General features: G+C 48.3%; 2 protein-coding genes and 1 pseudogene across 2 annotated transcripts; 2 read left to right on the top strand and 1 right to left on the bottom strand.

Annotated features, from left to right (window-relative positions):
* Nucleotides 1-23: 23 nt before the first annotated feature.
* Nucleotides 24-912, bottom strand: LOC100838415 (zinc finger A20 and AN1 domain-containing stress-associated protein 7). The gene has a single exon (XM_003557875.4). The coding sequence runs from the start codon at nucleotides 717-719 to the stop codon at nucleotides 216-218; it is 504 nt and encodes a 167-aa protein (XP_003557923.1). The 5' UTR covers nucleotides 720-912; the 3' UTR covers nucleotides 24-215.
* Nucleotides 913-3,392: 2,480 nt separating this feature from the next.
* LOC100836900 (probable aldehyde oxidase 2) lies at nucleotides 3,393-10,730 on the top strand. Its single transcript, XM_003557870.4, has 9 exons — nucleotides 3,393-3,861; nucleotides 5,514-7,205; nucleotides 7,684-7,946; nucleotides 8,079-8,288; nucleotides 8,413-8,631; nucleotides 8,730-9,695; nucleotides 9,812-9,907; nucleotides 10,006-10,294; nucleotides 10,392-10,730. The coding sequence occupies exons 1-9, from the start codon at nucleotides 3,717-3,719 to the stop codon at nucleotides 10,598-10,600; spliced, it is 4,089 nt and encodes a 1,362-aa protein (XP_003557918.1). The 5' UTR covers nucleotides 3,393-3,716; the 3' UTR covers nucleotides 10,601-10,730.
* Nucleotides 10,731-10,826: 96 nt separating this feature from the next.
* Nucleotides 10,827-11,779, top strand: LOC104581793 (annotated as a pseudogene).
* Nucleotides 11,780-23,036: the final 11,257 nt, after the last annotated feature.

The following is a 23,036-nucleotide window of genomic DNA, read 5'->3' on the forward strand; positions in this document are numbered from 1 at the left end:
CTTAAACAGAACGTCGTCTCCTGAAAATTTCGATCAACGAATCCAACACATTCATTCATTCTTCAAATGTATCAATCACAAGTTCGACGACGACGAAAATAGTACAAACGAATTAACATCGATACGATCCTATCCTATCCTTGGGTAAGCGAACCGGCCGGCTGTTTGATCTGGCCGGGTTTGTCCGTCTCTGGTGATCTTGTCCAGCCGGGGCTTCAGATCCTGGTGACCATCTTGTCGGCAACCACGACTGGGTTCTGCGTCGCGATCTGCTCCTGGGCGGCCGTCTTGTAGTCGAATCCGCAGGCGTGCTTGTCGGCGTAGCGGTGGACGCTGCAGAAGGTGCCCTCGCATCGGCACCGGAACCCCAGAATCCCCACCTTCTTGCGGCACGTCGCGCATCGGTTCGCCGCCGCTGGCTTCACGGAGGCCGGGTCAACCGCGGCGGGGGCATCAGAGGACGCGTCGACCGCGGCGCTGATCTTGACCTTCTTCTCCGGAGTCGCCGTCGAACTCGAAGCAGCCGCAGCAGGGGCGAAGTAGACGCTCGGCGTTGTGCCGTCGGCGGCGACGTGGTCGCGGTAGCACTTGGAGCACATGTTTGCGGTTGCGGCGGCGCCGAAGAAGCCGCAGCCGTTGGCGCACAAGCCGGCGGCAGTACTCTCCTCGTCGGAGGGGCACTTCCTCTTCTGCGCCGTCGCCGCCCCTTGCTGCGCCATGGCAGGGGTGTTCGAAGGAAGGAAGGAAACGACACGCGCAGGGACGGCGCTGGCGATAGGCGTGCGGGATCGAGATCGGGTCTCGGGAGAAGGCGTTTGGGTTTCGGGGCTGTGGGCGGGGTGCCGGACGGCGCCTTTTGACGGCGGGGCGGGGGCGAGCCGAGGAATGCTCGAGGAAGGACCAGAGAGACGCGGTTCGGTTAATTTGCGGTCGGTTTGCGCGTTAAAAGTATATTTGGCTCTGCGTTTGCGTGACGAGCTTGAGATCGCGAAAGTTCAGTCACGTTTCTTCCGGAACAGGACTTGATCGATCAGACGGTGGGGAAAACGTGCGTGCGGGTGCGTTTACGGAACACGGAAAGCATTTCCAAGTGCAGTTGTCTTTCTTGGGGATCTTTCTTCACTTTTTATTTATTTATTTTGCGGTGAGGATCGATCAATGGTTCGCTGACACTAAGCTGGAAAATTCTTATGCCTTCCTCCGTGATTTAGCGTGCCCTGTCAGCGTGTAGCGTAGGTAGTACCATTCTACGTAAACAGCTTCGAAAACTGAAAGCGTCCACTATCCAGTGGTTTGATTTGCAATTTTAGTTCTGCTATTTGGAACTGAAGTCATTTTTCGTGGTGAGGGGTTTTAGAAGATTTCGGTGCGTTTCTACCAGTGCAAAGTCATTTTCATGGAGTTGTGCGAGTTTAGACGGATCGGCGAAATGGAGGCGGCCAAAGTATACCGCATTTTCCCGGGCTTTCGCTTCTCCTTGGCGCGGGCGCGGGATGACATGAGTCTGTATGAGGTGATCGCTCGTAAGGTTGGGTCCATTATGCTGAAACTTTCTCTTGATATTGAGCATAAAGTCTCCAAAACTAACTAGCTTATCTAATTATCCTACATTCAAGCTGTCACAAAAGGAAAAGGTTATCCTAACTTCAGGAAATCTACCTACAGTAAGAATCAGAATTTTTATGGGAACAGGACGTTTGGGGAACGAAATCTTTGGGGGAAGCCTACAGTTCCGTCGATCTATCCAGTCTGGGGATTATAACAAGTTAACGTCTCTTTCTCGAAGCAAACAAAAGTCAAGATCAGGATCGCGTGACCAATGCTCGCACAAAACGCCTAGCAAAAATAATGTTAATAAACCAATTTCGCAGACTAAGCATCGAGAAACTGAAACGTCCATGCCGAGACACCGGAGCTAGATTTGATTTCATTAGTTTACAAAAAAAAGAGAAGATTTTATCTCGCTCATGGCTGACGCTGCTTACTTTGATCACGATGAATTTTCAACAGTTGCACCTAGAAATCCAAAGTCTAGACTCTAGACTCTAGAGTAAAGTACTAATTGCATTGCAGCATTGCACGCCTCTTTTTCTCCCATGAGCAACTCTAGGATGGAGTAGTTTTGACTCTTTACAATTATTTACGGTGTTACTAACAGATACGGAGTATATATAACCAGTCGACATCCCGCATGCAGAATCACCGGCGCGCTCACACAACAAGAAGATGGATCGACAAGCTTGAACCAAACATTGGCGCCAGCCACCATTTTCCAAGCTTGAAATGCGTCAGCCGGTTCATCACAAGGCAAACACTCCGGTCTGCCCCGGGGGTGAAGTGATGAACAGGCGATCGATGAAAGAGACGAGGCCGGCCGGGAAGAAGAGCCGACACGCCATGGGGAGATAGATAACCTTCCTTGTAACTTTCCTTTTCGGAAAGGAATCGGGAGATAACTTGATCCGATCGAAGTAACTGTCGATATCTTGGTATTTTAGTTGTCGCGAATCCGTGAAGGGCGAAGAATCGGTATAACGAAGAAGAAACCGGGCGTGGGCCACGATGTGGGGTTGGTGACACGACACGACACGACGGGTTTGTTTACTCCTTGGCTATACTGATTGGAACATCCATGCACTCGATCAGTGGCCGTCTTCCACGACTGTATCCGCCGTCTGGTCCCGTGTGCATCCCTTCCTCTTCTCAGTCTTGTGCACCGGAATGGGTTCGCCCCGATCGCCGGGCAGTTTATCTGCACCGTGGTCGAGAGCCTTTATCTCTAAAAAAGAGTACGTGCAGGCGCGAAGCACATCTCACGTTACCACTTTCCTCGAAATTACATCATATGTGCCGGAAAACAAAGCAACTCGTATATCAGCCTACGGAACGGACAAGATCCGGCCCGGCTGCGGTTAGAGTTAGAAAATTGGGGAGTATTCGCGTCACGAGGTTGAGCCCGACGATCAAGCGAGCTGGCTGCATGTGCCGCCAACATCGCATACGAATCGTATCACGCTACGTGCTTGCTTGTTGCTACTCCAGTACAACTAGATCCTCCCTCCCCATACGCAGGGCACACTCTGCTCTCGTACCACTCCCTGCTCTGCTCCCACCTGATTAAGATATTCCGGAGCAGCACCTGACCTCACTGATGATGCAGGCCCCCGCTTAAGCTTAGGTAGTGCTAGCAAGAGATGGATAACAATAAACAAGAAGAAAAAAGGCAACAACCTTGCCTGCCACTCTCGCATACAACATTATCTTTACCTCCTTTTTCGATCGATCCCCGGTCCCATCGTGCACCACATGCCGACAACACGCTACAAACTCGCCGGTACTGATTCAGCAGTAAAGGAGAAAAGGGTTCACCGGCCGGATTGTAGCTTAGCGCAGAACCGCATTCGTACCCGGTGCATGCCATGTGTGTGTAAACTGTTTATACACGATCGCCGCTGCGCCCATGCATTTCCATCGACCAGCTAGGCCGGCCTGGCCGGGAGCAAATCAGCACACGCCATTTTCCGGTCGCCTTCGGGCCCCCGTTGATGCCAGCGTCGACGTCACTGGTCTACTGGTTATATAACCGAGGCTTCTCGCCACGCCCACCGCCTGCGGCTCTCAAGAAGAGAAGCTAGGCGTAGAGGAAGGAGAGCAGAGAGCTGGTCCGGCAGCCACTCTGCCCCGTCTCAAGTGTCTCCTGCTCCGGCCATAGATCGATGGGGTCGTTGGGGGGGGAGACGGTGGTGCTGGCCGTGAACGGCGCGAGGCACGAGGCGGCCGGCGTCGACCCGTCGATGACGCTGCTGGAGTTCCTCCGCACCCGGACGCCCGTCAGGGGCCCCAAGCTCGGCTGCGGCGAAGGTGAGCACAGCAAACCCAGTTCATCCTTTTTCCTTCGCTTCTCCATGAAAATTCTTTAGATAGCTGCATAAGTGCTCGGATCGCCGCGGTCGCTGGGGAGAAGATGGATCGGTTCGTCGGCGTGGATCTTGTTTCAATTCGAGTGTTCGGACAGTACTTTTCGTTTCTAGTTAGCGTGTCGTGGGTCGAGCTACACGAATATTACTACTCGCATCACTATTCAGGCGCAGTCAGTTTCACGTAGGGTAAACGCGAAATGAGAGAGGGAGAAAAGGAGAAGAATGATGTGAGTAGCAAAAGGCAGTTTCTGGACACGGACGCTACCTTGCTCCACTATATTTCATTTTTAGATCTCCTCTTTCCGGTCCTAGCTTTAGCTGCCGCTACGGTTCATATATATGTGCTTCATTGAGTCGTCACACTCGCATTACCCAATCCTCCACAACCAGTACAAACGTCGACTTTTCGACACGAGCTGCCTTGACACAGAAGATCTTGGTGTTAGCTGTCCAACCTGCTGTGATCGTTCTTGACAGCACATAAAGATTACGCTTATCTCTGGCTGACAGCATGACAGCACTCGCAGTTCAGGCCGGCCGTCTGTTCTGAACAAAGTTGAAACCATAGTCATGTCCTTAAATCTTCGGATCGCCGATAATAACCATTAATTTATCCTTGCCACCTCTGTTCATATACGTCTTGCTGGAGAATCATTCACGCGTGCATGATCAAGATCCGCTGTCGTTGCACACCTTTGTCCAAGTGGAGTGAGTATATATGCAGGCGAGCCACCCATCCCAAATTATTGGACCTTTGTCACTCTCTGATTTGTGATTTTTTATTCTTCTCTGTTAATTGGTGGCCACGTCCTATAACTAACAATCTAAAAAAAACAATCTTACAGTCTTTTTCGAATGGGGTCAGTAATAATTAACGAAGCTTTGGCACATACACTAGTTTGGCCAAAGCTCCTTTACTTGTAAATGATTGACACCTGCTCCACAATTCCACTGAGCCTCCACAATTGCTTGTTTTACCAAAAGGCAGCCGATAGGGACCCAGGAAGGCATGATTGAGAAGTGAGGACACTGTAGCCGTGATATTGTGACTTTTATCCCGTTTATTTTATTAATCATATTTTACCTTTTAGTGATCTTGTGATGGCTTTTACCCGTTTTATTTATTTTTCCAAATTGACAAGGCGAGATCATGTGTCAATATGAGGTGGCAGCTAACTAGACGGACAACTCAAGGTTGTATTTGCCAGGGGATGTTTTGGTATATATGCAGTTGGGCAAAATTGGCACTATTTCGTTGAATTTGACGGAATTGGATGGAGTTCAAAAGTGAAGTTGTCTGTTCAATCGACTGTCATGTCATCCTAACAAGTGGATCTAGCCTTTCAGTTCAGGGAAAAAAAAAAGATCTCTTGAACAGGGTTAAAGATGTCACAATGTCGCAACCAGGGGATAAACAATACTAGAATTTACTCAATCATGAATTGATAGAAATTTCTTGTATTTTCCGGAGAAGAAATGACCCCACTCAAGTAATTTGACAAGACTTGATTTTTCTTCTCTGTGAGCGTTGATCTTCAAGTAATTTGACTGCACAATAAGACTGAACTCCAATTTTTTTGCATTTCATTGCAGGTGGATGCGGCGCATGCGCTGTCCTGATCTCCAAGTACGACCCGGCGACCGACGAGGTGACCGAGTTCTCGGCGAGTTCCTGCCTGACGCTCGTCGGCAGCGTGAACCGCTGCTCGGTGACCACCAGCGAGGGCATCGGCAACACCCGCGATGGCTACCACCCGGTGCAGCAGCGCCTCTCCGGCTTCCACGCCTCGCAGTGCGGCTTCTGCACGCCCGGCATGTGCATGTCCATCTTCTCCGCGCTCGTCAAGGCCGACAAGCCCAAGCCCGGCGCCGAGGGCGAGCCCGCTGCGCCGCCGGGGTTCTCCAAGCTCACCTCGTGCGAGGCCGAGCACGCCGTCTCCGGCAACCTCTGCCGCTGCACGGGCTACCGGCCCATCGTCGACGCCTGCAAGAGCTTCGCCGCCGACGTCGACCTCGAGGACCTCGGCCTCAACTCCTTCTGGAAGAAAGGCTGCGCGGACGTCGGCAAGCTCCCGGAGTACTCCGCCGGCTCTGTATGCACGTTCCCGGAGTTTCTCAAGTCTGAGATCAAGTCATCCACCGTTGACCAGAACACGGGGGATGTCTCGGCGCCGGCGGCGATCGCCGGTGACGGCGGCGGCTGGTACCATCCCAAGAGCATCGAGGAGCTGCACAGCCTCTTCGAGTCCAACTGGTTCGACACAAACTCTGTCAAGATAGTGGCGTCGAACACCGGCGCCGGCGTGTACAAGGACCAAGACCTCCATGACAAGTACATCGACATCAAAGGGATCCCTGAGCTTTCGGTGCTCAACAGAAGCAGCAAGGGTGTCGAGATCGGAGCCACTGTGTCCATTGCTAAAGCCATCGAGGTGTTTTCTGATGGAACTCCGGTGTTCAGCAAGATCGCCGATCACCTGAGCAAGGTGGCCTCGCCGTTCGTCCGGAACACGGCGACCATCGGCGGCAACCTGATCATGGCGCAGCGGCTGGAGTTCGCGTCGGACATCGCCACGGTTCTCCTCGCTGCGGGCTCCACGGTCACCATCCAGACGGCTTCCAAGATGCAGTGCCTGACGCTAGAGGAGTTCTTGGAGCAGCCTCCCTGTGATGTCAGGACAATACTGCTCAGCGTGTTTGTTCCTGACTGGAGTTCAGACAATGTCACCTTCGAGACCTCTCGGGCAGCTCCTCGACCATTCGGCAACGCCGTCTCCTATGTAAATTCTGCATTCCTGGCAAGGACTTCAGGGGATGCAGCTTCAGGAGGGCTTCTTATAGAGGATATCTGCCTTGCATTCGGCGCTTACGGCGTCGATCATGCGAGGCGTGCTCAGAAGGTGGAGGAATTCCTGAAGGGGAAATCGGTGAGCGCGCCGGTGATACTTGAAGCGATTCGGTTGCTGAAAGATGCCATCTCACCGTCAAAAGGCACCACACACCCTGAGTACAGAGTCAGCCTGGCTGTCAGTTTCTTGTTCAGTTTCTTGTCTTCCCTTGCCAATAACCTGAATGAACCGTCAAAGGATAGTAGTATTCCCAATGGCAATGGGTCATGTGCTAATGGAAAGATGAATGGTATCGCCAAGAATTTGCCGGAGAAGCAAGCTGACGTTGCCAGCGACAATTTACCGATTCGCTCAAGGCAAGCAATGGTTTTCAGTGATGAATACAAACCAGTTGGCAAGCCGCTCGCGAAAGCTGGGGCGGAGCTGCAAGCTTCTGGTATGCTCCCATACTCTTATTACAGTGTCTTATTTAGCTCTCGAGTGTTTCCTTCAAGTACTTCTATAACCTGACTCCAATGTTTAAGTTGACTTATCTTACAAGTGTTTGCTTCAATTACTTTGCACTCTAGCTCCTAAGTTACAAGTATTGGCAGTTGAAACTTGACAGTGTTAGTAAGCCTTACAACTTAATGCCTGGACACTTGATCTTTTTGGATTTCCATGCTTGAACTTCTCATCTGGTAATATTTTCTTTTGGATACGTCAAAGCAAGATCATTTCACAGTTTTTATGATATACCCAGATTATTTGATACTCTAGTTATTTATGCTTATCTTTCAGTACACTAGTTCAATCAATCAATGCTGAACCATCTGATATTCTTCTGTCCTGAAACATGCAGTTTCTACATTTTTTTGAAACATGCAGTTTCTGTCCTGAAACATACAGTTGACAGTAATCTTGGTTCTTTTCAGGGGAGGCTGTCTATGTTGATGACATCCCTGCTCCCAAGGATTGCCTCTATGGAGCATTTATCTACAGCACACACCCACATGCTCATATAAAAGGTGTCAACTTCAAATCATCTTTGGCTTCAGAAAAGGTCATCACGGTTATCTCCGCAAAGGACATCCCGAGCGGTGGAGAAAATGTTGGATCCAGCTTCCCGATGCTAGGAGACGAAGCACTTTTTGGTGATCCGATTTCTGAATTTGCCGGTCAAAATATTGGCATTGTGGTACACTTCTGATCCACTTGAACTCAATTTTAGAAGAAATAAATAACCAGTACTAGTCTTCTACATTTACCCAAATTTTTGAGAAATCGTTTAAACTTCACCGTATAACAATGTTGCTTTGTTGTCACTCAGATTGCTGAAACACAAAAGTACGCTTATATGGCGGCGAAGCAAGCCGTCATCGAGTACAGCACCGAAAATCTTAAGCCGCCCATTCTGACAATAGAGGATGCCATCCAACATAATAGCTACTTCCATACTCCCCCATTTTTGGCTCCTAAGCAAATTGGGGACTTCGACAAAGGGATGTCTGAAGCTGATCACAAGATCTTATCAGGAGAGGTACGGAGTTCATGTTAGGATGCTACACTGTTTTTTTTTTAGGAGTAGGATGCTTCACTGTGAGTTTCAGACAATGACCAATAAATACATCCTCATACCTAGTATCCTTGGTACTTTCCCACAGGTGAAACTTGAATCACAGTACTACTTCTACATGGAGACGCAAACCGCATTGGCCATCCCGGACGAAGACAACTGTATCACCGTCTACTCCTCGACGCAGATTCCCGAGGTCACGCAGAATGTCATTGCGAAGTGCCTCGGCATTCCGTGTCACAATGTCCGTGTCATTACTAGGCGAGTCGGAGGAGGCTTTGGTGGAAAGGCAATGAAAGGATGCCATGTAAGTACCCCCAACAGGACAAATTGTTCTTTTTCCTGTATTTTCAGTTGCTAGTACTACAATCTGATCATGGATGAATTGGTTGTCTGTGTTTTCAGGTTGCATGTGCTGTAGCAGTCGCAGCGTTCAAGCTGCGGCGCCCGGTCCGGATGTACTTGGACCGCAAGACGGACATGATCATGGCGGGAGGGCGGCACCCGATGAAAGTCAAGTACTCGGTGGGGTTCAAGTCCGACGGCACGCTCACAGCACTTCACATGGACCTCGGGATGAACGCGGGGATCTCGCCGGACGTGAGCCCAATGCTCCCGTCGGCCATCATCGGGGCCCTGAAAAAGTACAACTGGGGAGCCCTCTCCTTCGACGTCAAGGCGTGCAAGACCAACGTGTCATCCAAGTCGGCGATGCGCAGCCCCGGCGACGTGCAGGGCTCCTTCATCGCCGAGGCTATAATCGAGCACGTCGCCTCCACGCTCGGTGCCGACACGAACGCCGTCAGGAAGAAGAACCTCCACGACATTGACAGCCTCAAGGTGTTCTACGGGGACGCGGCCGGGGATCCGCAGACGTACAGCCTCGTCGACATCTTCGACAAGCTGGCAGCCTCGCCGGAGTACAAGCAGAGGGCCGCCGCCGTGGAGAGCTTCAACGGCGGGAGCAGGTGGAAGAAGCGCGGGATCTCGTGCGTGCCGATCACGTACGAGGTGCGGCTCCGGCCGACGCCCGGGAAGGTGTCGATCATGAACGACGGGTCCATCGCCGTGGAGGTCGGTGGTGTCGAGATCGGGCAGGGGCTCTGGACTAAGGTGAAGCAGATGGCCGCGTTCGGGCTCCGCCCGCTATGCGCCGACGGAGAGGGGTTGCTTGACAAGGTGCGCGTGATCCAGGCCGATTCGCTGAGCATGGTCCAGGGCGGGTTCACCGGCGGGAGCACCACTTCCGAGACCAGCTGCGAGGCGGTGCGCCAGTCGTGCGCCGAGCTCGTGGAGCGGCTGATGCCGATCAAGGAGAGCCTTGAGGCCACGTCCGGCACGGCGCCCTCATGGAGCGCCCTGATTACCCAGGTGAGCACACGGATCCACGACAAGCCTTGTTCGCGTCGCGCGCGAACTCTGCAAGATTGATGACTGAAATTGGGGAATTTATCGATGGCGTTTGACTCCTGCAATGTTGATTTCAGGCGACGATGGCGAGCGTGAACTTGGCGGCGCATGCCTACTGGAAACCTGACCCGGCTTTCGTGAACTACATCAACTACGGAGCCGCCGTCAGCGAGGTAACACCACCTGACCTGACGGTCTCCAAACCCCAACAGCAATACCTGCAAAATGCATTTTGTTCCTGGATTCATATGAACGAACGAATAATTGGCAGGTGGAGGTGGACGTTCTGACGGGCGCAACGACGATCCTGAGGAGCGACCTGGTGTACGACTGCGGGCAGAGCCTGAACCCGGCGGTGGACCTTGGCCAGGTGGAGGGCGCCTTCGTGCAAGGCGTCGGCTTCTTCACCAACGAGGAGTACGCCACCAACGCGGACGGGATGGTCATCAACGACGGCACGTGGACGTACAAGATCCCCACCGTCGACACCATCCCCAAGCAGCTCAACGTCGAGCTCATCAACAGCGCCCGCGACAAGAAGCGCGTTCTCTCCTCCAAAGGTACGGCAAATCTCAAATGACTCCCCTCTTTGAATGATCCCTATCAACAATGGACTGCGTTCTTTGACCTGACGATTCTCGGGTTAATTGGTTGCAGCGTCCGGCGAGCCGCCGCTGCTGCTGGCGTCGTCGGTGCACTGCGCGATGCGGGAGGCCATCAGGGCGGCGAGGAAGGAGTTCGCGGTGGATTCGCCGCTCACGTTCCAGATGGACGTGCCGGCGACCATGGCCACCGTCAAGGAGCTCTGCGGCCTCGACGTCGTCGAGAGGCACCTCGAGAGCCTCTCCGCCGCCGCCAAGGCATGAAGAATGAGCATGGCAAGTACCAACTACGCGTGTTCTGGGAACGATATGCGAGCGATGCGTGCTTGCTTGTTGGGTGTACAAAAGAGAGGAGCTAGTAATAAAGTTAGAGACGTGTGTTGACAATGTCCAATGGTTCTTCTCCTAATGGATCGTGACGATCGTCCCTAGCGCGATTAATGCCCGTAATCCGCCGCCATTTGGCCATTTTGGTGCTTACTTGTGGGAGAAGCTTGGGTACTCCGGCGACCGCGTAAGAAGGGTCGGTTAGGCAAAACCCAGCGCGTCTCCGTCACGCATCCGTTCTCGCGCCGGCCGTTATAAGGTCCCGTACCGCACCCCGCAGCGCAGACCCACAAACTCGACACAGCCTCGCCTCGCCTCGCCTGACCCCTCTCGAGACCTGATCTACGAAGATCACGAACGTCGCTGAGTAGTAGCGAAACTAGCCATGGCGCAGCGCGCGACCGCGACGGCGCAGAAACGGAAGTTCGCCTCTGAGGAGGAGAGTACTGCCGCCGGCTTGTGCGCCAACGGTTGCGGCTTCTTCGGCTCCGCCGCCACTGGCAACATGTGCTCCTAGTGCTTCCGTGACCGCGTTGCCGCCGCCGACGGCACAACGCCGAGCGTCTTCGCCCCTGCTGCTGCGGCTGCTTCGACGGCCGCGTCTCCCGAGAAGAAGGCCAAGATCAGCGTCGCCGTCCACGCCTCCTCTGATCCCGCCGCGGCCGCAGTTGATCCCGCCGCGACGGCCCTGAAGCCAGCGGCGGCGGCGGCGGACCGATGCGCGACGTGCCGCAAGAAGGTGGGGATTCTGGGGTTCCGGTGCCGATGCGAGGGCACCTTCTGCAGCGTCCACCGCTACGCCGACAAGCACGCCTGCGGATTCGACTACAAGACGGCCGCCCAGGAGCAGATCGCGGCGAAGAACCCAGTGGTCGTTGCCGACAAGATGGTCACCAGGATCTGAAGCCCGGCCACAAGATCGCCAGAGGAGGACGAAACCGGACAGATAAAGAAGTTGGTCTGCCTCAAGGATAGGACAGGATCGTGTCGATGTTGTTTAATTTTGTACTCGTATACCATTTTCCTTGTCGGCAAACTTGCAAATCTGAATACTTAAATCAGATTTGGAGAATGAATGAATGTGCTGAATTCGATGATCGATTTTTTATATCTGAAGACTGCTTAAGCTTGTACTTTTACTAGATCGTGACGGCGGGTGTTGCCGCGCCATCAGCTGTGACAATGCAATGATAGAAAGACGATAAATATCCAAAGAGGGTGCATCCATTTTTGGTAATTTATGGAGACATCAGACATCGTGTTATATTTGCACAAATTGAAAACTTGTTTTGAGTATGTTTCTTTTAGTTGTTTAGTACCTCAACTTTTAGGAAAGTATGTTTCTCTTAGTTGTTTAGTATCTCAACTTTTAGGTATCAATTTCTCTCCGTGGTCGGTTGTTCTGTAGGACGAAAACCCATGAACAGACGGATAGATTTCTCAACCAATAAACCAAAAATTCCAAGTCACACTTGACTTTAGACAACCAAATAGCTATACATAATTATACTAAGAATGTAGTTTTTCGTCCATATATCATTCATCACATTATTGTGAAACTGTATAATTTCTTCACACACTAATAATGAACGTTGATTTTCAAAATAAAAAGGTGTCGATCTCATCATTGGTACATCACTCGCTTTTTACTAATGTATAAACACAATTAGAAAGGGACATCTAGATAATTGCAATACTTCGGTTATTTAGGAAGGTCTGAACGAGTACAGTAATTCAAAGCAAGCAAGATAATTCTTGTCTCTTACAAAGCTCATTGTTATACGAACTAAAATGTCATTGTCAGGCCATAAGCTCATGATATTTGCCATGTGAGCTTGGCTACAAAACAAAGACCATCTGCCGCTAGTGCTGCACCACCAGATATTGCACATGAGCCCCCTATAGTTTTCATCTTTCTCTCCTTGCTCCTCAGTAACTTGAACCATGCACAGACCTGACTGCAAGGCAAACCAATATATATTGCATGCTCTACCATGTCCCTAACTTCAGATATTGTGATACGAGTGCGGGTGGCCCGATCTTTCGATGAGATTGATAACTCTCGATTTGGGTAGAGGTGACGTTGACGATCCGACTATGGCCTAGGAGGCAGCGCCTTAGCAATCGATACACCAACTCCAGAGGGTTATTGATCACGCGGGGGCACGATCAACCTGACCACGAAGGTCTTTGTTCCTGCAAGCAATCGAAGAACAAGCAAGAACAAGATAAATAGCGGATGCAATCTAAAATTGCGAATATACTATATCAAACCAATGTCTCAACGAGACGATAAGTTGGGGTTCCGAAAGCGGTAAAACAGGTGGTCTAACCGACACACGCGATTACACGAAGTAGTAGCGATGGCTAACTTTTAACTAAACAAAACCCAAGGCTCCTTAGGGGAGCTCATGGGGTATATAAAGGAGGAGGGAGAGATATTTTCGTCCACCTTGAATAAGGAGTCCGAAATCCAACTCTATCTCTAACTTTCCTAACAAACTACAACTCTTTAGGAAACAGAAAAACAGATCCGTCAGCTTGTTTTGTCCGCCACGGTCAGCACGAGTCGAATCTCTTGATGGGGCCAGATCCGTTGAAAAGGTCTTGTAATTACCTTTCCAACAAGTACTTGTTTGCTTGATTTGGACTCCGGATGCGGCCTGGGTGATTAAAACAAATTCGGGTCTCCTGACAGCTCGGACCCGAATCGGATTCAACTTTAATTCGTGATATCTTTCTCTAGCAAGCTCCGAATCATGTGCCGTTTGATTTGTTGGAAAGTAGACTTGATAGGCTTCACTTTGAATCTCTCTTTGCAGGCTATAACACTTCATCTTCACTTTGGACTTGTAAAGTTCAATAAGATGCCTACATAATAAGATTACACAAGATAGTAGCTCCGCCTCTTTGCAAGTAACATATTGAAAACATTTTGTAATTGAATTCACCTGATTATAATTATTAGAGACACCAACAATTAGGGTTCTAATGGTCGTATCCATGGTTAGCATGTCCATATCATCCTCCCTTTCTTGAAAGGAAAGCCATCCTCAGCGTCGTTTATGCTGAAAATATGCTAACAAAAGAGACAAGGTATGCGCATGGTATATGTATATATCGTTATTTTTAACTCCACTCCCATGTTGCACAATTAATGTTTTATAACACAATCTCATGAGATAATTAGTCACACAATCATCATGAATATCATTCCAGCAAGAAGATTGACAATATGTTTTGCATATATAAGTGAAACAATATCTTGTATTTGGTTTGCACCGCTCACCATTATACCATCCCAACACTGGAGAATAATAATTAATAATGTTACCCAAATTAGTTACTACAAGATGCTGAAATTTAGAGCATGTCAAAGCACTAATATTCAAACAATCGTGTAAAGAACTAATTGGCAAATAATCAACACCAATATTGGAGGTCATATCAAAATGGTTAAGCATATGCAACATATTACTTTCTCTCAAATTAAGAAAGTTATCACAAGCAATGCAAATCTGATGCACCAAAACTTTATTGTTGACATCATGTTCTCCAATTAATTGAATAGTGTATCCAAGGGCATTAGCAAAAGATTTTGAAATTGTTAACTCAGAAGCTTTATCCATTGCATGTGACAAATATATAGGTGTATCAAGTGTAATATAACACAAAGAATTAATAGGTGGATCCTTATCAATCACTCCATGTCTAATCAACTCGACACAACCTAAATCAAATTTATCTATCTCACTTGTTTCTCCCAAAACATTAGTTATTTCCTCACATGATTCGTTCTCATCAATATCAAAATTAATTTGTGCACTCAAATCATTAGAAGAATTAATTTCAGCAGTAGGTGCACTTGAATCACCATGTACGGCAATAATTTCACATGGTGCAGAAAATTCAACAGGTATCACATTTATTTCATCACATGCCCTTTTTAGTTCAGCAACACAATCCTCTGTATCACTACCTTGTGGGCTCGACTCATTTGTAGTAGACCCTCGCTGTAATTTCCTCTCAACTTTACGAGCAAGATTAAGCAAACACAAAAGAGAGTCGTATTTTCCATATTCAATCATGTAAGAAATATCAAAGTTAACCCCACAATAAAACCTATCCATTTTTCTTTGTTCGGTTTCATCTAAACCAGATCGCAAGGTTATAATTTGGAACTCACTGTAGTAATCATCAACAGTTTTATCATCTTGTGCCAAACGTCGTAATTTTAAATGCAAGTTAAAAGCATAACTAAAAGGGACATATTTTTCTCTCATGATTTTCTTCATATCAACCCAAGTGTGGGGAATTTTCTTTTCTCTAACTATCTCATTCCACCAAGATAAAGCAGCAAAAGTAAATTTACTACTAGCAATTTGAACCTTGCGACTATCAAGTACATGGAAGCATGTGAATTGTGCAGTTAAAACTAGCTCCCAATCTATATACGTTTCAGCATCATTTTTCCCCTCAAAGAAAGGTACACACAATTTAATTGTATTAGAAGGATTGTTTTGTACCGTTGCCGTGGCATTATCAACAAGAGACGTGGAGGATGGCCGTGGTGAAAAGCACTCATCACGGTCACGGGATAGCATCGGTCTAGTTGCCATGCTTCGTGTAAGTCCTGTCATGGTTAGTAGAAAACAAGAAACAAATCACAGTAATATGTTCCTATCAACTACTAGGATGTGGCTACAAGTCGCTCAACTCTCAAGCTAAAAATCAAGTTCTTACAAGTTCTTACCATGCAAAACAGGAAGGTGATGGCCAGCGGCGTAACCAACACCTCCGGAGATTAAATGTATCGATGCCTCGGTAACAAACCAACCTAGGTGTAGAATCTGTGGAGCTTGGAGGCTTTTGTGAGTAGCAAGGAATAGCAAATAATCAAATCAGCAATGCAAAGTTGAAAATATGCTCAATAATGCTAGTCCTAGCTGCTGGAGTCGATAAGAACGAATTACAGAAATAATCTAAACCTAGATACTGAAGAAGGTAGGAATAGATAGATCAAAAGATGGCACAACAAGTAAATCCCTGGGATTTTTTTTTCTTTTTTTCTTTCTTTTTGTGGCCTTCTGTTTGGCTTCTTATTCTTTTCTTCTTCTTTTTTTCTTTTTTTTTAACCCCAGAAACTCACGCAAAAGAAGGACCGGAAAAATGTAAGTCGGTCTGTCGAAGAACAGCAAAGGCTGCAGTAAGAAAATTTCAGAAAAATATGGAAAAATATGGGTTAGAAGCGTATCGACACAAGCTTTCTAGCAAGGGCAAGATCACTGAAAACGGATGTCGGACGGTGGAGGAAACTGAGAAACACCGGGCTGCAGCGACGCCGGAAAACGGATGCAGAAACTTGGAAACTCAGAAAGTCCACCTTACAAACCGAATTTGGGGGTCAAAGTGCAGGGCATTTGCCCTGGATATTTCCTGATGCGCCTCGTCCTGAGCTTTCCAAAAAGTCCAAGAACGTCCAAATCCGAGTTGGTACGCAAAAGATACGCCCGTTTTACTGAACATGGGTCAAACCCACCCGAAACTAAAATTCTACTCGGACTCGGGTCCGAAACTGACTCGAACTCTTTTTTTTTTCGTTTTTTTTTCTTTCTTCCTTTTTTTTTCTTTCCCTTCTTTTTTTTTCACAACTTTCCGAACCACTTGATCTCTAAACAAAATTCGATCTATTATGAAACACTTTCCAAAAGCACTCTTGATTGGACTCGGACTCGAACTCGCGGCTGAAAATTATAACTTCCCGACTTGATGTAGGACTCGAAGAGGGACTCGGTGTAGGACTGGAAGAAGGACTCGGTGTAGGACTTGAAGAGGGACTCGGTGTAGGACTCGAAGAGGGACTCGGTGGAAGATATGGTGGCGGCGGAAGATTATGGCGGTGGTGTGGCAGTAAGTTTGGCGGCGGAAGATTGATGAAGGAAACCTGCGACACACGAAGAACAAGAAAACCAAAAGCAAGTTCGATCTAGTAGAAAAAATGTGAAAAACGATCCAATCTAATCCAGCAACTCGACACGATTAATGCAGCAAAGATTCAACAATGTAAATACTAATATGAAAATTGCAAGGCTCAGATTGGTTCTAGGACAAGGTAACTAATTCTAATTTTTGTTTGGTTTTTTTTTGGACGATAGGTAAAAACAGATCTAAACTACGGATAAACTGGAAAAATCTCACCGAGCAACCTTAAGCTCTGATACCACGTGATACGGGTGCGGGTGGCCCGATCTTTCGATGAGATTGATAACTCTCGATTTGGGTAGAGGTGACGTTGACGATCCGACTACGGCCTAGGAGGCAGCGCCTTAGCAATCGATACACCAACTCCAGAGGGTTATTGATCACGCGGGGGCACGATCAACCTGACCACGAAGGTCTTTGTTCCTGCAAGCAATCGAAGAACAAGCAAGAACAAGATAAATAGCGGATGCAATCTAAAATTGCGAATATACTATATCAAACCAATGTCTCAACGAGACGATAAGTTGGGGTTCCGAAAGCGGTAAAACAGGTGGTCTAACCGACACACGCGATTACACGAAGTAGTAGCGATGGCTAACTTTTAACTAAACAAAACCCAAGGCTCCTTAGGGGGGCTCATGGGGTATATAAAGGAGGAGGGAGAGATATTTTCGTCCACCTTGAATAAGGAGTCCGAAATCCAACTCTATCTCTAACTTTCCTAACAAACTACAACTCTTTAGGAAACAGAAAAACAGATCCGTCAGCTTGTTTTGTCCGCCACGGTCAGCACGAGTCGAATCTCTTGATGGGGCCAGATCCGTTGAAAAGGTCTTGTAATTACCTTTCCAACAAGTACTTGTTTGCTTGATTTGGACTCCGGATGCGGCCTGGGTGATTAAAACAAATTCGGGTCTCCTGACAGCTCGGACCCGAATCGGATTCAACTTTAATTCGTGATATCTTTCTCTAGCAAGCTCCGAATCATGTGCCGTTTGATTTGTTGGAAAGTAGACTTGATAGGCTTCACTTTGAATCTCTCTTTGCAGGCTATAACACTTCATCTTCACTTTGGACTTGTAAAGTTCAATAAGATGCCTACATAATAAGATTACACAAGATAGTAGCTCCGCCTCTTTGCAAGTAACATATTGAAAACATTTTGTAATTGAATTCACCTGATTATAATTATTAGAGACACCAACAATTAGGATTCTAATGGTCGTATCCATGGTTAGCATGTCCATATCATATTGTATCTCCGGTGAAAAAAACATTAACCATGGAAAAAACTAAATTAACAAAAATAAATTTATAACATAGTCAGCAGGAACAGGGTTTGAAGCATTTACTTGCAATACGGTGGCCAGAGAGAGAGAGGGGGAAAACTATTAGGAAATGGATTAATGCCATGATCTTTTACTCTTTATTCAGTACACTTAGTTAGTTATTAGTCAATGATAACAGTATCTATTAGGAAATGGTTATAGATCGGAGATTATTTATTCAGTACATTTAGTTAATTTATTAGTCAATGATAACAGTACCTAAAACGTGCAAATCAGGAAATGGATTAATGCCATGATCTTTTATTCTTATGTTTGCAAGCATGGTTTCCTAGTACCTACATATTCACTGTATGATTAATGTGGTAGTCGTAAGGCACGGCATGGAGACAGTAGCTTGTGAGCTAATAAGGTACTTCCAGTACTCTCAATGTCAAAATATTTCCTTAAAAATTATGAAAGACAATCGCAAAACGTCACCACATAGATACAACATCTATTTATCATCACATAGTTGTAGTTGATCCAAAATTGACAACCAACATTGGACTGACAGTCATAATGTTTCTGAAAAAGTGAAAGCATGATTTTTACATATATATGACCCACTGCTCTGGACTTGCTATTAAGAAAAAAAAAACCAAGATCTGGCTACCATTTAAGATACCAACATGGTCTTGTACATATATTTTGAAACTTGTTCTAGGAGGACACAACCCAGTGTATCAGTGCACCCTTATTATGGTTGAGAGGATATGTGTAGAGTTCTGGGCAGGGTCAAAGTAAGCTGAGTGAATCACTGGTGTGTGGTGTCATCTATATCGCGTCAGTGTCAATTTTTACAAATAAAATAACAGTCTTCACTAATACATTAACGTTTGCATATAGTTGCTGGTGTCAATTGACAACAACGCTACAATGTTGGCTGACTCCAATGACACAGGTATTTGAAACTGCTGTGAAAACAATCTGGGAAATATTGTATTACCTGGGATTGTAGTAGATGTGAAAAATACTTTCATGACAACATCACAGACTACTATGACTTCAGACATGGTTATGAAGTGAAAGAAAAGGGGATACCATTTTTAGCAGAATCTTCAATTTCACCTATGGAGGAGACTGAAAAATCATGACCAAAATGAAAGCTAGCGTAAGTTCCAGTAAATGGCATCATGAGCTATAAATCAGTACTGAAGGTACAGTGCTGCATCCTCAAACACAAGGTTCTGAAAAAGAAAAAAGCTTCTGATTGACAAATGCATTTCATCCTGTGGTCAAGGCCGTGATAGATGGAAACATACCTATTAGATTAGAAACTTACCTTCCTCTGCTAGCTCCGCGGCAAATCTGATTATAACATAAGAAGTATCATGCAATGCAGAACTGGACAGCCAAGCAAGAAGAAAGGTTCCAGATCAGATATTTCGAGTACGTTCAAAGTTCGATATTGTCTCGTCACACCCTGAACTGCTTGTGTCCACTATCATTTCTTTTCTCAGGCTTCCCCATCTTCACTAATTCATGGATGCTTTTTGTTATTTTTGTACTATTAGATCGTGATGCTACATGGAGAAGATTCAATTTGTAGAGACAACATAAGATCTTTAACAAATAAAACCAATAGCAAAACCAGGAACTTACAAACAAATTCAACATCAGTAAGAAACTTCTTTGGGGTCCTGTAGCATTCTCCAAGAGCATGGGGAGAACGTTGTGTAGGGAACGGGCAGGGAAGCGGTTGGAGACATGAACGTGCTCCACCTGCCCCGACGCAATGGTCAGCAGTGGTTGGAGAGGCCCACGACCAGGCTGCAAGGTGGTACCCTAGGTTGCCGCCGGTGACATCATCTTCCATGAATTCAGCACATCAAGGTTGATGCAGACCCTTCTTCTCTGGTGGCGAAAGAAGCCACCGCAGATTGGGATGGGCGCCGAGGAAGCGAAGTCACGAGTTGAAGGGAAGATATGAGAGGGACGTCAGGGGGGAGTGGAGGCGGAGGCCGGAGGGGGAGATGAGGCGGCACGGCGGGCGTTGGGGAAGCCCAGAGAGGGGCAGCAACGAGGGGAAGGTGAGAAGGCAGTGGCGCATGGGGGAGAGGGTCGGAGCGAGGCCGGGAGATTTTTTTTTTCCTTTTCTTGCTTCCTCTCTGTGGAGTTGTGGACGGAGACATGGACAACTCGGTTGGTCGGCCTAGCTTGGTCCAGGCAGCCCGATCGGCCCCATTAACGTAAAGCCTTCGATTTTTCTTCAGGAGCAGCAGCTCCATAGGACAAAAGCCCAAACGGGCAGACATATTTCGTCCAGACGGTAGATCCGACGGCCAAAAATGCAGGTGGCCTGAGAGGGCTAGGATTGTGCCCAATTTTACTGTCCTAAATTAGCATCCGGCGAGCCGCCGCTGCTGCCTGGCATCGTCAGTGACACTCGAGAGGCACCTCCAGAGCCTCACCGCCGCAGCAAGGCATGACGATGAGCTTGGCACCCATGACTGTAGCACACACACTGCTGGTTTGGTAATTCGAGCAAGGGTGTGACCTTCCTGGGTTTTTTTCGAACCGGAGTCCAAAGAACTCAATCTATTGATTAAGCAGAGAGTTGCCCAGTTAATTATCGGAAAACCGGACAAAAACCGTAAACAACGTCCACAGTGTCATCGTCATGAGACATGACAACACCACGAACAACCCTGGCCAACCTGGCTACCCACGCGCACTCCACACACACTGATGAACGAAGAACGATGCCGAGGTTGCACGCAGATGTCATCGTCATCACACAAACACTCCTCCTGAGCTGGCGACTCCGATTTCACCTCAAACGACCATCGACGTAGTTCCTACATAGGCGCGCAAGCTTGTGCCGGCCCATGCCAAACAGTCGACCACTCGTGTCGGCTACAATGCGGCACCGATTCAGATGGCGAGCTTTGTAGAGGCAATGTGCAAGGCTCGCACCGAACAAGACTCCTCAGATCGGACCACCCATCACCAAGTCATCATCATCACACATCACTCCCACGATCCCCTCTGAGCTGGCGACCCCGACTTCTCGACGATGAAGCAAAACCAACCATGAAGAGTCAACGGACACATCGGAGAGCCGACTACCGAAACCGTTGCCGCAGCCCAAACTCTGCTCAACACCGCCGTCAATGCCACGAAAGACACCAACGAACAACCTGCGCACAAACCGCCTGCTGCCACTGGTCCCTGGCCGACGCCATCTCCAAAGCGATGCCACCAAGGAGAGAAGCAGCGCAGTTGCACCGCCATCGGCCGATCCAAGCCACTAAATCTGAGGTGCCCCCCGGAGCTTGGTCAATGAGAGAAGAGCAGCAAGGCCACAACAACGATGCCTCCAAGGAAGTGAATGGCGCCCACGAGTGTCACCATCGTTGGCTCAAGCCAAAGCCGGAGCACGGCATTCGCCTGAGGCCTGCTCTCCCGCTCCCACCGAGAAGGCGCCTGCCACCCTCCATCATGCACCACCGCCTCTAGGCTGTAGCCAAGCCCCCGCCCGGGGCAAGATCCGGCCAAATCCAAGCCACCACAGTAGGCCCAGCTGCAAACAAACACGCCGTAGCGCCACGTGGCCTGAGCACAGCCACGCCCGCTGCTGCCGCTAGCAAGGCCCACGGGCCGCCAGATGCAGCGCTGCCTGCCGCCGGCGCTCGCGCCTCCCGCGGAGCGCCCGCCTCCTCGCGTCGGACCTCCGCACGGCGACCTCCTCGCGCTGCTACACGCGCCGTCGAATCACCCTGCGCCACGGAGCGCCTGCCTCCTCACGCCAGACCTCCCAGCGCCGCCCGCCTCTTTGCGCCGGACCTCCTCGCGCCGCTGCACGCGTCCCCGCCGATTAAGAGACCCCGCCGCCGCCGTCCGCCGTACGGGCTTAGCCTGACGGCCTCCTCCGGCGACGGCGAGGTGGAAAGTGGAGCAGGGAGAGCGGGGCAGCAGCGGCGGCTAGGGTTCCGCCCGAGCCGCCCCCTGGAGCGTTGCGGGCGTGGGTTTCTGTCCTATGCCTTTGTTCCTTTCTGGTTTTGTGAACTGCTGCTGTGTACAATACAGAGTATATACTCCCTCCGTCCCATATTAAGTGACTTGACACAAATTTGTTCAAATATGAATGTATCTATTTTAAAAAAACGTCTAGATACATGTAATAAAAAGTCAGTTAATATATGACGGAGGGAGTAGCACGGAGTAGATAATAAAGTTGCGGACGTGGACTTATGGGGCGCATCATGCTGCAATTTTGCTCTACGACAGAGAAAATCGGATACACCGTAACGATATAACCGGCTTAAGTGAAGTGAGGTTCATAATCAACCGATTGAACACAGTGCATTTTAAATAAGAAAAATATATCTGTAAAACAATTTCAAAAAAAAATCTAGTCCCTTTTAGTACTACTAATACTTCACTGCTTCCTCAATTTCCCGTTAATATCTGGCCTGTACAAACTCGATCCTATAGCAACATCAAAGTTGCACATCTCTGATTTGGACATGTAGAAATGATCAAATGACATCGTTTTTGATAATGCGGTATGAATCATGTTAAGCAGTTATGGCGCCGAGTCTTCAGGAGCATCAAGGACTGGAGTTTGCTGTTTCCGGAGATGCACTGAAAGAGATGGAGAAATCTATAGAACAAGTCTTGTGCATTCTCAAGATGCCGCTTGCTTTATTAAATCAGCCGCGCTGAACTGGACAGCGACAGAATATGTGGAAAATGCGATTTGTGTGACTCCCGGTGCAAGTGTGCAACCTGGATGGGATTCTGGAGAAATGCAGGAGCAGCAGCCGTCTCATTTCCTGGTTGAGTAGCACACCGGACTGAGTAGTTAGTTTTTGCCGACGGGCATTTGTACGCTTCACGCACTGACATTTGCGTTTCGGAAGTTCTCTGAATACTGGGTGGATGTTTTGGTTTCATTTTTAACGAAATGGAACCCGGGCGAATTACCTGATTTTCTAGTCAGAGACATGTGTTTCAAAAACAATGTGCAACCTCAGGTCCCTTCATTGCCAACCAAAACAGACCGACTGACACAACAAGAACCTCGCAGTGAACCATTAATCAGCAGCTCTGAAAACTCA

The sequence above is a fragment of the Brachypodium distachyon genome, chromosome 1, assembly GCF_000005505.3.
Source record: "Brachypodium distachyon strain Bd21 chromosome 1, Brachypodium_distachyon_v3.0, whole genome shotgun sequence".
NCBI lineage: Eukaryota > Viridiplantae > Streptophyta > Magnoliopsida > Poales > Poaceae > Brachypodium > Brachypodium distachyon.

Bases quoted from the DNA above. Each gene is read 5' to 3' on its own strand.
- LOC100838415 (XM_003557875.4), bottom strand. From the start codon at position 719: ATGGCGCAGCAAGGGGCGGCGACGGCGCAGAAGAGGAAGTGCCCCTCC.
- LOC100836900 (XM_003557870.4), top strand. From the start codon at position 3,717: ATGGGGTCGTTGGGGGGGGAGACGGTGGTGCTGGCCGTGAACGGCGCG. The intron at 8,289-8,412 runs GTACGGAGTTCA...ACTTTCCCACAG, and splicing joins ACAAGATCTTATCAGGAGAG to GTGAAACTTGAATCACAGTA. The intron at 9,908-10,005 runs GTAACACCACCT...AATAATTGGCAG, and splicing joins ACGGAGCCGCCGTCAGCGAG to GTGGAGGTGGACGTTCTGAC.